At 42.4% G+C, this 14,190-nt stretch overlaps 1 protein-coding gene across 1 annotated transcript in view; it reads left to right on the top strand.

Moving 5' to 3' along the window:
- LOC147112843 (uncharacterized) overlaps positions 1–14,190 on the top strand; it is an 85,968-nt gene that overhangs the window by 56,030 nt on the left and 15,748 nt on the right. The window contains exons 9-10 of the mRNA XM_085997538.1: positions 6,810–6,943; positions 12,597–12,725. Coding sequence (XP_085853664.1) covers positions 6,810–6,943; positions 12,597–12,725 — 263 coding nt within the window. The remainder of the gene's footprint in view (positions 1–6,809; positions 6,944–12,596; positions 12,726–14,190) is intronic.

Genomic DNA, 14,190 nt, shown 5'->3' with positions numbered 1-14,190 from the left:
GAGAGTTGGATCTCAAACCAGCGTACTAAGCTTAAATAAAGGAGACTATGAAGGTATGAGAGCAGAGTTGACTAAAGTGGACTGGGAAAATAGATTAAGGTGTAAGACGGTACACGGCATGGTGGCATAGTGGTTAGCACTGTTGCCTCACAGCGCCAGGAACCCGGGTTCGAATCCGGCCTCGGGTGACTGTCTGTGTGGAGTTTGCACATTCTCCCCGTGTTTGCGTGGGTTTCCTCCGGGTGCTCCGGTTTCCTCCCACAGTCCAAAGATGTGCGGGTTAGGTTGATTGGCTATGATAAATTGACCCTTAGTGTTAGGGGGATTAAATACGTGGGGTTACGGGGATAGGGTGGGACATGTCTTGGTGTAGGGGTTACGGGGATCGGGTGGGATATGTGTCGGTGCAGGCTCGATGGGCCGAAATGGCCTCTATCTGCACTGTGGGGTTTCTGTGATTCTGTGATGAGCAGTAGTGTACATTCAAGGAGATATTTCACAACTTTCAAGAAAAATATATTCCACTGAGGAAAAAGGGGCGTAAAAGAAAAGACAGCCATCTGTGGCTAAGTAAAGTAATAAGGGATAGTATCCGACTGAAAACAAGGACATATAAAGTAGCCAAATCTAGTGGGAGGATAGAAGATTGGGAAGCATTTAAAAGCCAGCAAAGAATAACTAAAAGATTAATTAAGAAAGGGAAGATAGATTATGAAAGTAAACTAGCAAAAAATATAAAAACAGATAGCAAGAGTTTCTACAGTTATATAAAAAGAAAAAGGGTGGCTAAAGTGAATGTTGGTCCCTTAGAGGACGAGACCAGGAAATTAGTAGTGGGGAACATGGAGATGGCAAAAACGCTGAACAAATATTTTGTATCAGTCTTTACAGTAGAGGACACTAAAAATATCCCAACACTGGACAAATAGGGGGCTATGGGGGGGGGGAGGAGCTAAACACGATTAAAATCACTAAGGAGGTGGTACTCGGTAAGATAATGGGACTAAAGGCGGATAAATCCCCTGGACCTGATGGCTTACATCCTAGGGTCTTGAGAGAAGTAGCGGTAGGGATTGTGGATGCATTGGTGGTAATTTTCCAAAACTCCCTGGATTCAGGAAAGGTCCCAGCAGATTGGAAAACTGCTAATGTAATGCCCTTATTTAAAAAGGGAGGTAGACAAAAGGCTGGAAACTATAGACCAGTTAGTCTAACATCTGTGGTTGGTGTCCATTATTAAGGAAGCAGTAACAGGACATTTGGATAAGCATAATTTAATCGGACAGAGTCAGCATGGCTTTATGAAGGGGAAGTCATGTTTGACAAATTTGCTCGAATTCTTTGAGGACGTAACAAACAGGGTGGATAAAGGGGAACCAGTGGATGTGGTGTATTTGGACTTCCAAAAGGCATTTGACAAGGTGTCACACAAAAGATTATTGCACAAGATAAAAAATCACGGGATTGGGGGTAATATACTGGCATGGGTGGAAGATTGGCTATCTAACAGAAAACAGAGAGTTGGGATAAATGGTTCATTCTCGGGTTGGCAATCAGTAACTAGTGGTGTTCCGCAGGGGTCAGTGCTGGGACCCCAACTCTTTACAATCTATATTAACGATTTGGAGGAAGGGACCAGTGCAACATATCCAAGTTTGCCGACGATACAAAGATGGGAGGGAAAGCAGTGAGTGAGGAGGACATAAAAAACCTGCAAAAGGACATAGACAGGCTAAGTGAGTGGGCAGAAATTTGGCAGATGGAATATAATGTTGGAAAGTGTGAGGTTATGCACTTTGGCAGAAAAAATCATAGAGCAAGTTATTATCTAAATGGAGAGAAACTGCAAAGTGCTACAGTACAAAGGGATCTGGGGGTCCTGGTGCATGAAACACAGAAGGTTAGTATGCAGGTACAGCAGGTGATCAGGAAGGCCAATAGAATCTTGGCTTTTATTGCAAGGGGGATGGAGTATAAAAGCAGGGAAGTCTTGCTTCAGTTATACAGGGTACTGGTGAGGCCACACCTAGAATATTGCGTACAGTTTTGGTTTCCATATTTAAGAAAAGATATACTTGCTCTTGAGGCAGTTCAGAGAAGGTTCACTCAGTTGATTCCGGAGATGAGGGGGTTGACTTATGAGGAAAGGTTGAGTAGGTTGGGCCTCTACTCATTGGAATTCAGAAGAATGAGAGGCAATCTTATCGAAACATATAAGATTGTGAGGGGGCTTGATTGGGTGGATGCGGTGAGGATGTTTCCACTGATGGGTGAGACTAGAACTAGGGTGCATAATCTTAGAATAAGGGGCTGCCCTTTCAAAACTGAGATGAGGAGAAACTTCTTCACTCAGAGGGTAGTAAATCTATGGAATTTGCTACCTCAGAGAGCTGTGGAAGCTGCGACATTAAATAAAGTTAAAATGGAGATAGACAGTTTCCTAGCTGATAAGGGAATTAGGGGTTACGGGGAGCGGGCAGGGAAGTGGAGGTGAGTCTAGGTTCGGATCAGCCATGATCCTATTGAATGGCGGAGCAGGCCCGAGGGGCCGTATGGCCTACTCCTGCTCCTCTTATGTACTCGCTGGAGTTTAGAAGAATGAGAGGGGATCTTATTGAAACTTATAAAATTATGACAGGACTGGACAGACTAGATGCAGGAAGGATGTTCCAGATTGTCGGGGAGTCCAGAACCAGGGGTCACAGCCTATGGATAAGGAGTAAGCCATTTAGGACAGAAATGAGGAGGAATTTCTTCACCCAGAGAGTGGTAAACCTGTGGAATTCTCTACCACTGAAGGCAGTAGAGGCCAATTCATGAAATATATTCAAGAAGGAGTTGGATATATTTCTTAAGGCTAAAGGGATCAAGGGGTATGGGGAGAAAGCAGGGATCGGGTACTGAAATTGGATGATCACCCATGATTGCATTGAATGGCGGAGCAGGCTCGAGGGGCCGAATGGCCTACCCCTGCTCCTATCTTCTATGTTTCTCTGTTTCTGGGCCTATATTCACCAGTATATAAAATGCATTACTAGAATTGTATGTCATAAGAATAAGACAGCAATATCATTTTCAGCAGGCGAGATACCTGCTGGCAAAATTAGCTTACTCAGTCTGCTGATCTACCAGTTCATTGCTTCCTCATGCATCCGCTCAGGAGATCAGTAAGGTTCCAGTGGTTTTAATGGATCATTATTGATCTGAGCTTTTGTTTGAAATTAACCAGAATAATTCTCAGATAACGTTTTAGCCCAATATTAGAAAACATATAAAAATAACAGAAAATGCTGGAAAAACTCAGCAGGTCAGGCAACATCCGTGGAGAGAAATTTGAGTTGACGTTTCGGGTTTGACCCTTGTAAAGCAACTTATCATTAAAAACTGTCAAACAAAAACTATGGGGGGAATTTTTCGGGGTGTCAGCAGGCGCGATTGATGGCTGGTCGGGTGGGAAATTTTTTTTTGACTGCAGGTAGGGAACCCGCTATCAAACCCACCTCCATGCTAGTCTCCCAGATGTTGGGTTTGTCAGCGCTGAACAGACCCGACACCAAGCAGAGGGGGAGGCAATTTAGATCATTAAGAGATTGTTAAGAGGCACTTAAATACTATTTTAAGCTTACCTTTCAATTTTATGAGTTCCCCCATGGGCTATACGCTGCTCGGAGATCACATCAGCTCAGCAGGTCATGAGTGGATTCAGCATTGAATTTATATGATTACTTGATAGCTGCAAAAGTGGTATAAAAGCTCCCATCTCACAGCTGTTCACTTTCCCAGCTCAGAAACTGTTGCTTATTGCATTTGGAAGACAGATTGAGCTTTATGCAGCTTGCAAGTGTGTAGAGCCAACTCTCTATCCAGTGCCAGCTCATTGGAGCAACCTCTCTGACCGTTGACAGATTTGCTTATGTCATCTCAACTTCACCTGCCATCTATTACATCAGCATCGGTGCCCTTAAAAATATCCCACCATGATCAGCCCCAACAACAACACCAACCTTCTCCGCAATCAACTGATTCTGTACAGGACACGGGGCATCAGTACCCAACCACATTGCTGCCCAGGATGCCAGGGATGGCCTCACCATGGCCAGATTTGCTTCACTTGACGCTGTACACCCTGGCTGCCACGTGATGTGCCAGGTTGGCACCACCCCACACCAACACCATAAAGCATCCCTACAATGCCTAAGCTATTCCTTTCACATTCATCAGCATTGCGGGGGATAGTTATTTCTCACCATTCATTGCAACTCACTAAGCCACTTCCAAAGGTGCACACAAATCTGTCCAAGAACACTAAGTGTTAAAAATAAAGATTTCAATGTTTGACAGCACATTAACTGAAACTTCACATAAACATTGGCTAAAATACCCAATTGCCTACCCTTGTGTGTTGTTAGTTGGTATGATTGGACTAGGATGAGGGTGAGTGTGAGGGGTGGCTAGTGAGATGGGGAAGTGATAATGTAGATAGAGAGGAATAGGTGGAGGTGCAAGGTAAGTTGGTGGTGTAAGGATGTGCAGGAGTAGGGTAGGAAAGGCAGAGTGATGGGGATGTGATGAGTGGCACAGCAGGATGAGGTTGAGTGTGGCTTTGCAGTAATGTTTCATGATCTACTAAGATTATTGAAAGGTTTGCGCCACTGCAGCCTGGTCCTCCTAACGACATCCCTTGAGTCCTCCTGTGCAATATTCAACCAGGCTGCATTGATTTCCTGGGGAGGTCTCTTCCGCCCATTGGAAGGGAAGAGAACCTCCCTGTGTGCTGTGACTCCCTCCATAAGCATATGGAGAGAGCCATGGGAGAGCCTGGGTGTAGCTGCGCACATCTGTGCAGTGTTGGCAGCACTTCAATGCTGTAGAACACGGACAGCAGAACTGTCAAAATCAATTTGCGCATGGTCCCATTAAAGAAACCGGCTGATGATGCCATCAGACCCGCTTCCTTCAATTGGCCAGCAAACGCGCTGGGCGGCCTTAACAAGCTCAATCAATGTAAGATCACTCTACAGACCAGGCTGGAGCCAGCAGTGGGGTTGCACCCCGCCACCGACCTCACCTCAGTAGGAGAAATTGCAGCCATAGGCATTGCTGTCAGGATTAGTTGAAAAAATAGGTACAGATCTAATGTAGAATTAGGTCGATCCACAGAGGCTTCAGTTTTCCTATTATGGAGCAGATCTTTCTTTTCATCTATGTCTTTTCAGATCTCTCAAACCAAACTCAAGTCATATGCCAGTGAAATTGGCAAGCTCCTTAGTTACTAGTTGATGGCTGCCTACAAGTGACTGATTGATCATTTCTCAAGATTTTTTTGTACTTCAGTTGTGTTTTAATTTTTCACATTGCCATGTGGAACACTATACAGACTTTGAGATTGCGTTCCTTTTCAGTGTATAATATGGAAACCTACTTGAGAATAATTACTATAATTATCCAAGTCCTATTGAAAATGCAATGTGATCACAGGAAACTCCCTTCATTCTTCTAAGGATGTCCAATTAAAAATTCTAATCAGCAATGTAAAGCTGACTAGAATTATTGAAAGGGAAGCCCAACTTTCAGGTCAAATAGGACCTAATAACTGAGCTATAGGTACTGTGTTTTTAAAAATTCGTTCATGAGATTTGGGTGTCGCTGGCAAGGCCAGTATTTATTGCCCATCACTAATTGCCCTTGAGAAGGTGATAATAGGAAATTCAGGTGATAGGTCTCCCATTTGGTTGAATAAGTCTTATTGTATTGTAAAATAGAGGGCCACAGTATTGTGTTGACATCTGCTGAAACATTATGTTTGCTAAATTAATTAAATTCATAGATGAGTCATAAAAAGTGTGTATACAATGGTGCACCACTATTGCACCTAGCTTTACAGACGACAAAAAACCTGTGAAGATGTATTCTGTACACTAAATTTTACAGTATTATTGAAACATTGCTGTACTGATACCAACACATTTAACAGCGAGCTCCACAGGGGAGTAAATATTCACCCTTCCCATTACCCAGTGTATTCACGTACTGACGTATTAAAAAAAAACAGCATTATTCTATTTTTTTGTGATGGATTTTAATTAATAGACTCACCCCTCCATGAGGAAGCAACACATGCACCAGCATAGAAAAAAAATTAACATTGTTTTTTATTTACACTGAACTATATTTGCACTACATAGTTAAAAAAAAAGTTTAATACACTATGAAAACAGAATATGTGAACAAAGTAATCACTCTTGATTGGCTGGGAATGATGGTTATAAAGTTGTTTATGCCATAATGAGGCATTTTATTCAAACCTATATACTTTTTCCCCCTGTGAAATTATTAAATAGAGTTTCCCAAATTATTCCAACTTTTTTCATTAAGAATAAAGTCAGGATTAGCAAATTTTAAAATCCTTTCAACTTTTCCTCTCCACTTCTCTTCTCACTGAAGTTATGGCTCGTACTGGTGTATACCCCACAGGTACCAGTAGTTCTTCTGTATTTTGCTGTTCTTCATGTGGGAGGCGACACTGGGCTGGTGGTCCGTTTGACTGTGGGGGTATTACAGCCACACACATGCACTTCACAGCAGGCTCTCTGGGTAGTGCCCTCATCCAAACATTCGATGCCAATTGCAGTACTCCTACTGCCACCTGGTTGAAATCAGCTAACTCAGCCCAGATTGGGGATCAAACCTGGGACTTTCCTGAACTGTATGGGTCAGTTACACACTGCCCTCACCAGCTGAGCCATCAGAGGAGCAAAGTCAGTAGATTCAATTTCAGAATGCACTGATGATCTTTTTCCTCACCACAGAAGACATTCAAGCAGACATTGTGTTCATGAACTGCTTGCCTCAGCTGCATGAATTGCTGAAGCTCTCCAATGAAAGTGTGAATGAAGCAGCTCTTTCCGTTCTCACCACTTTGTCAGAGAATCGTTCCAACACGGTAGGATATGTTTTGTACTGGAGACTTTCAAACAGCCAGGCAAAATAATTACCGATTATAGTTTTATGATTTCAGTGTAAACAAAACAAACAAAAAAGTTGGGCTACCCGTACAAGTTTCTAGAAGCAGCTGGTTTGGGCTGTTATCACTCAAGTAAGCATTACTTATTGGGTCGGTCTGGATTATAATGTCAGATAGTCTAGAAGCAATGAAAAATAAAATCTATTTTAGAGACTAGTTGGCGCAGTAGTGGGTGAGTAGAAGTTCATTCGTCTCTGCCTAAACTGAAGAGCAGCCTCCTCACTCAGGTGCAAGGGTCCAATGAGAATCAAGTCTGCAGTAGTCTCAATCAAGTTGTCAGTGGGCACAGCCCAAGATCATCCATATTTAGGGGCTAACTGGCACTCTCCCTTTGAAAATCCCCTAAAGTGCATGATGAGGGAAATGGAAGTTGCACTGGCTCTCCTGGACTTGGGGGTTCAGGCATATTACAGAGGCTAGTAGAGGAAGCTTATTCTGCATCTGACTGTGTTATACATGACTGGGTGGAAACATTTTCTGCCCCATCAGTACAGATATTTCTTACATTGATGAGCATGGGGAAAAAAAGTATTCCAACTATCCTCATCTATATTGGAATCCATAATTGAGGAAAGAGTGACTGAGCACTTAGAGAAATTTGAACTGATTAGAGAGCCAACATGTATTTGTATAGGGTAGATCATGTCTAACAAACCTAATTGAAATTCTTGAGGAAGTAACTAAAGAAGTAGATAGGGGAATGTCTATGGATATAGTTTATGAGGACTTCCAGAAGACATTCAATAAGGTTCCACATAAGAGACTGTTAGCTAAAATTAAAGCTCATGGAATTGAAGGCAAATTATTGACCTGGTTACGAGATTGGTTAGGCAGTAGAAGACAGAGAGTAGGGATAGGGTATGTACTTGAATTGGGAGGAAGTGGCTAGTGGTGTCCCACAAGGATCTGTGCTGGAGCCTCAACTATTCACTATATTTATTATTGACGTAGATAACACAATAGAGAGCCATATATCCAAGTTTGCTGATGACACAAAGATTGGTGGCATAGTAGTGTAGACAGGAGCATGAAATTACAAAGAGACATTGATAGATTAAGTGAGTGGGCAAAACTGTGATTTCGACGCAGGTAAGTGTGAGGTCATCCATTTTAGACCAAGAAAGGATAGATCAGTGTATTATTTAAATTGTGAAAAGCTAGGAACAGTGGAGGTCCAAAGAGATTTAAGGGTCCGGGTACACAGACCACTAAAATGTAGTAGTCAGGTACAAAAAGTAATCAAAAGGCTAATGGAATGTTAGCCTTTATAACTAGAGGGCTAGAATGTAAAGGGGAGGAAGTTTTGCTACAGCTGTACAAAGCCCTGGTTAGACCACATCTGGGGTACTGTGTACAGTTCTGGGCACCGCACCGTAGAAATGTTACATTGGCCTTGGAAGGAGTGCAGCACAGTTTCAGCAGAATATTACCAGGGCTCCAAGGGTTAGATTATAAGGACAGATTACATAAACTGGGCTTCTAGTCCCTGGAATATAGGAGGTTAAGGGGTGATTTAATTGAGATTTTTAGGATTTTGAAAGGAATTGATAGGTAGAGAAACTTTCCCGCTGGTGCGGGAATCTAGGACAAGGGGACATGACCTTAAAATCAGAGCCAGGTCATTCAGGAGAAAAGTTAGGAAACACCTGAGGTTGGATTTTGTCAGTCCCGAGGAGGCGGGACTGCTGGTAAAGTTGCAGAATTTGGGGGCGGGTGGCACATTTGAACACCTCCATTAAATCGCCCCTTAACCTCTGCTCCAAGGAGAACAACCCCAGCTTCTACACGTCATGTGCATCTTTCGTATCGCAGCAAGGCTTTGACCTCGGTGATAAAATGATAATATTCAATCATTCTGGTCCCAGATAAAAAAGAAAAGCATATTTTAAAAATTAGAAACAGAAAATTTGGTTTAATGTTAGTAAATAAATTTGGAGTAAATACTGTAACATCTGATGTATTGGCAAAGCCACATTCATATTTACATCCCTATAAGTTTGCAGGCCATGTAAACGTGCATGAAGGAGAGAGCAATATACCTGATGGTATATGAATCAAAAAAAGACGCCCTCTGATGGTTTAATGAACCATGGAGTAACGACATTGAGCTATACAGACCAGGGTGTGGAACCAGACATGAATCACCTCCATCAGAGAAGGAAATTGGAAAATAGAGAACAATTAGTTCCAAGGTGCTGCACACAGTCCAGGCACTTTTTTGCATAGGGAAAGAGGTAAAACTGAAGGGCAAAACCTTGTCCTACTTTCTCCAGGTGGTTGGCTATAATACATCTTTCTTCTGGCACTTGGTCTCCAGCCCATTCTTTTGGCTGGGGATGATGTGTGGCACATGGGAGATTTCCAAATTTTAAAAGCAGTATTACTTTAAAGTTTTGAAAATAGTTTTATTTAAATAACCTTTATTAAAGTATTTGGAACCACTGCCAATTGTGCTTCTTCCTTTAAATCTAACTTGTGCTTATTAGGGTTTTTCTTGCCCTTTGATTTTCTCTCCTTTCCGAAAGACACTGGCTTACAGCAAGACTTACATTTATATAGCGCCTTTAATGACCACCGGATCCCAAAGCGCTTTACAGCCAATTAAGTACTTTTGAAGTGTAGTCACTGTTGTAATGTAGGAAACGCAGCAGCCAATTGCGCACAGCAAGCTCCCACAAACAGGAAAGTGATAATGACCAGATAATCTGTTTGTTTTTGTTATGTTGGTTGAGGGATAAATATTGGCCAGGACACCGGGGAGAACTCCCCTGCTCTTCTTCAAAATAGTGCCATGGGATCTTTTACATCCACCTGAGAGCAGATGGGGCCTCGGTTTAATGTCTCATCTGAAAGACGGCACACTCAGACAGTGCAGCACTCCGCTGGAGTGTCAGCCCAGCTTTGTGTGCTCAGGTCCCTGGAGTGGGACTTAAACCCACAACCTTCTGACTCAGAGGCGAGTGTGCTACCAACTGAGTCACAGTAACCAAGTGCTGTTAGGTTTTGTACCTTGCTCAAGGGATCAGTCTTCATGCAAGAGCCTGGACAGTGAGCATCATGGATCTATTTGACTGTGTAGGAATATCACAACTCTATCTCGGCCCCAACCAACATCCAAACATATATACTTTCCATTTTCAGTGAGGGGGATAGCGATCAGGAATGGAAATAGCTGACTGATTTTCTCTCCTTAAGCCCAGGATGCTGAAGCCAACTGTAGTGCCACACAATACTGTGAATTTAGGCACAGAGCCATTAGTGGAGCTGATATTAAGCTTTATAATCAAATGCTATGTATTGATGTTGTATCTTTCCCTTCATTTTTATAGTTACAGAGGTAACAAGTTATTCCATAGTTATTGTCCTCTGTTTAAGAGATGCATACATACAATTTCTAGTCTGAGAGGAGTCCAAAGTTATCTGTTCTCAGGGCTTTGATGAAACCAGTCTTGAGCTGGAAGGTAGATGTGTGTAGAGGCAATCCAGGTTGACTCAAGTACCAATGGTCCCTCCCTGCCCAGAATAATTGCCTTGCCTCTACTCAGGGCCTGCTCCTGCTGTCTTCACAGAACCATTACAGCATGGAAGGCCATTTGGCCAGTCAAGCCCGTGCCAGCTCTCTGCAAGAGCACTTGAGGTAGTCCCACTCCCGCATCCTTTCCCTGTAGCCCTGCAAATTTCTTCCCTTCAGATACTTATTCAACTCCCTTTTGAAAGTCGTGATTGAATCTGCCTCCACCACCACCCATTCAGGCAGTGCATTCCAGATCTTAACCACTCGCTACGTAAAAAAGTATTTTCTTATGTCGTCTTTGGTTCTTTTGCCAATCACCTTAAATCTGTGTCCTCTGGTTCTCGACCCTTCTGCCAATGGGAACAGTTTCCCTCTATCTACTCTGTCCAGACCACTCATGATTTTGAACACCTTTATCAAATCTCCTCTCAATCTTCACTGCTTCAAGGAGAACAACCCCAGCTTCTCCAGTCTATCAATGTAACTGAAGTCCCTCATTCCTGGAATCATTCTTGTAAATCTTTTCTGCACCCTCTCTAAGGCCTTCACATCCTTCCTGAAGTGTGGTGCCCAGAATTGGACACAGTACTCCAGTTGGGGCCAAACCAGTGTTTAAGAAAGGTTCATTATAATTACCACACTTTTGTACTCTATACCTCTATTTATGAAGCCCAGGATCCCGTAAGCCTTTTTAACTGCTTTCTCAACCTGCCCTGCCACCTTCAACGATTTGTGTACACATACCCCCAGGTCTCTGTGTTCGTGTACCCCCTTCAGGATTGTACCATTTAGTTTATATGTCCTCTCCTCGTTCTTTCTAGCAAAATGTAGCACTTCACACTTTTCTGCATTAAATTTCACCAGCCTGTCTATGTCTTCCTGAAGTCTATCACTCTCCTCCTCACTGTTCGCTATAGTTCCAAGTCTTGTGTCATCTGTAAATTTTGAAATTGTGCTCTGTACATCCATGTCATTAATATATATCAAGAAAAGCAGTGGTCCTAGAGCCGACCCCTGGGGAACGCCACTGTATACCTTTCTCCAGTCCGAAAAACAATCAATCGTTCACCACTGCTCTCTGTTTCCTGTCACTTGGCCAATTCTGTATCCACGCTGCCACTGTCCCTTTTATTCCATGAGTTTCAACTTTGCTGGCGAGCCTATGATGTGGCGCTTTGTCGAACGCCTTTTGGAAATCCATGTACACCACGTCAACCGCAGTGCCCTCATCAACCCTCTCTGTTACCTCAAAGAACTCAATCAAGTTAGATAAACACAATTTACCTTTAACAAATCTATGCTGGCTTTCCTTAATTAATCCACACTTGTCCAAGTGACTTAATTTTGTCCCTGATTATCATTTCTAAAAGCTTCCCCACTACCGAGGTCAAACTGACTGGGCTGCAGTTGCTGGATTTATCTTTACACCTTTTGTTTTGAACAATGGTGTAACATTTGCAATTCTCCAGTTCTCTGGCACCACCCCCATATCTAAGGGAGGGTCTTGACCAACAATACTAACAATTAGTGCGATTCTGCATCGAAGATTTTGGGTGGTGAACCATTTTGTAATAGGGGATGACTTAGGCAGAGCTGTCAAATCCCATGCGTGAAACTTTCAATCACTGCTTAACTGCATACTCTAGGTATCACTTTTCCCCAAAAACGTAAACATAATTAAAAGCAGCAAGGTTAGATAATATTAAATAATAAAACAACCTTTTCTCCTACAATCTTGGAACATGAGAGGGGAAGATGCTAATCCCATTCGGGATGGAGCAGAACATTTGTCTATTTTGTGTGATGTTGATGTTTTATATTTTGGGCTAAATGTTAGCCTGTATTCATGCTATTGAATGTCTCCTACTGTAGTTTGTGGTACAATTTAAATAAATAGTTATACATATCAATAAACTTATATAAAATAATTGCCTCATCAACTGCTAGAGACACCCTGGGAGATCTGTTAGTAATTAATAAATAAAATTGTGAAGTGCAAGTGGCACAGTATTATTGCTGTAAGGCGGTTTAGTTGGTTGAATTTTATTTTTTTTGCAGGATGCCATTGTGTCAGAGAATATCTTGAAAACTTTGGGGAAGTTATTGTTAATTCACAAAACAAGTCCTGGAATCAGTAATCATGCTACAACCATAATCCATACACTAGCTACGAGTGAGACTCAACAGGTAAGTTACTGCACTTAAAAGGGAAGGTATACTTCCCCCAGAGCACACTAATATTTCAAAACTGTGATTATGGGAGAGATTTTGTGCACTGTGAGTACCTTCTCATGGAAGATTCTTTGCCCTTAAGAAACAGACTATACATTGAACCGCCACACTCAAGCTTAAATTCACCAATCACTGTGCTACCAGCAGGGAATCGTACTCAGACGGTGCGCAGGTTGGAGAATTACTGCTACAGTGTTGTATGATGCAGCCCTACCTCTGACCTGTATTTATTTCAAGCACTTCTCTCCACTGGAAGCACAGCATTGGTGATTTTACACTTTCAGTTCTATGAACTTTCCATTGTAACAAATTGGCGATCAGTTAGAGAGTGTGTTGGAGCATCAGTGAATGGTGCCACAGAGCAGTTGGATGAGGGTTCAGTCCTCCACTCTGGCAAGTTACCTGCCCTACTGTCAAAAAAATGCTAAGTGGAGTCCCAGGCTTTTGAGGTGGGGGCGGGGGGGGGGGGCGGAAGAGTTGGCAGGAAATCAGATGGGAAGTTATGGATCTCTTTGCTACCAGGAGTAACATTGGCAGATAATTGAAGCACTCCACATTTCCAGCTCTCTTAACTACAAGCGACACATGATGCAGGAAGGACTTAAGGGAGAAAAACAGGAAACTGAGATTTCGTACACTCCCATCTAATGGCGATACATGGCATATTGAAAGTTTTACTTTATTTTTTATTTTTCAAAAATAGCGGAGCCATTATGCCAAATGAATGCTGTATTATGCTAATTCCTTATTTTCATCATACTTCATGAGTTTGAAATACTCCAGATTTTGGGAAATTACTCCTACTTTTAAAAAGAAAATCAAGGGGGCAATGCCCCTAGAAAAGGAATGGAAAACATTTTGTCCATTCCTTGGTTAGACCACTATTTTTGTGAAAGATTATTTTATTAAAAAGAATATTCTGATAAAAGAAAAAGGCAAGTAGAATATCAGCCAAAAGCCAATTCCTCTCTGTGGTAGTAATACTTAAGACTCTAAACGTACTGTGCACTGAAAGACTGTAAAACAATAATGCTTTATTCACTTGCACAATCTTAATAGTGAATAACCTAGAAGGAATTGACTGGTCCCAGCACATTTGGACCATTGATTTTCAATGTTATTTATATATCACTCTCTGTATATCCCTCCAAAATGTTCACTCACTCGTGAACAAGGCCCTTGCCATTTACAACCTCATTGTGGACTGGCACGGATAGAAACATGGCTCTTGGCCAGCCATTCCTTGCTCCTTACACACGTGTCCCCACCCAGCTAAACCTTTCGGCACTAGTCCCATCAAAACTATGACCGCAGTGTGGCCCTTATCACCAAGCCTCACCTTGCCCTTTCCTCCTACTTTTCTGACACCTCCTTCTTTGAGCACCTCACCCTCTTCCATTCTTCGTTTCTCTTCTAAAAT

Source organism: Somniosus microcephalus, chromosome 9 (assembly GCF_052327205.1).
Source record: "Somniosus microcephalus isolate GS21.2 chromosome 9, FLI_Smic_1.0, whole genome shotgun sequence".
Lineage (NCBI taxonomy): Eukaryota > Metazoa > Chordata > Chondrichthyes > Squaliformes > Somniosidae > Somniosus > Somniosus microcephalus.
Note: the sequence above shows the minus strand (reverse complement) of the source record. Positions and strands in the feature narration are given on the sequence as shown.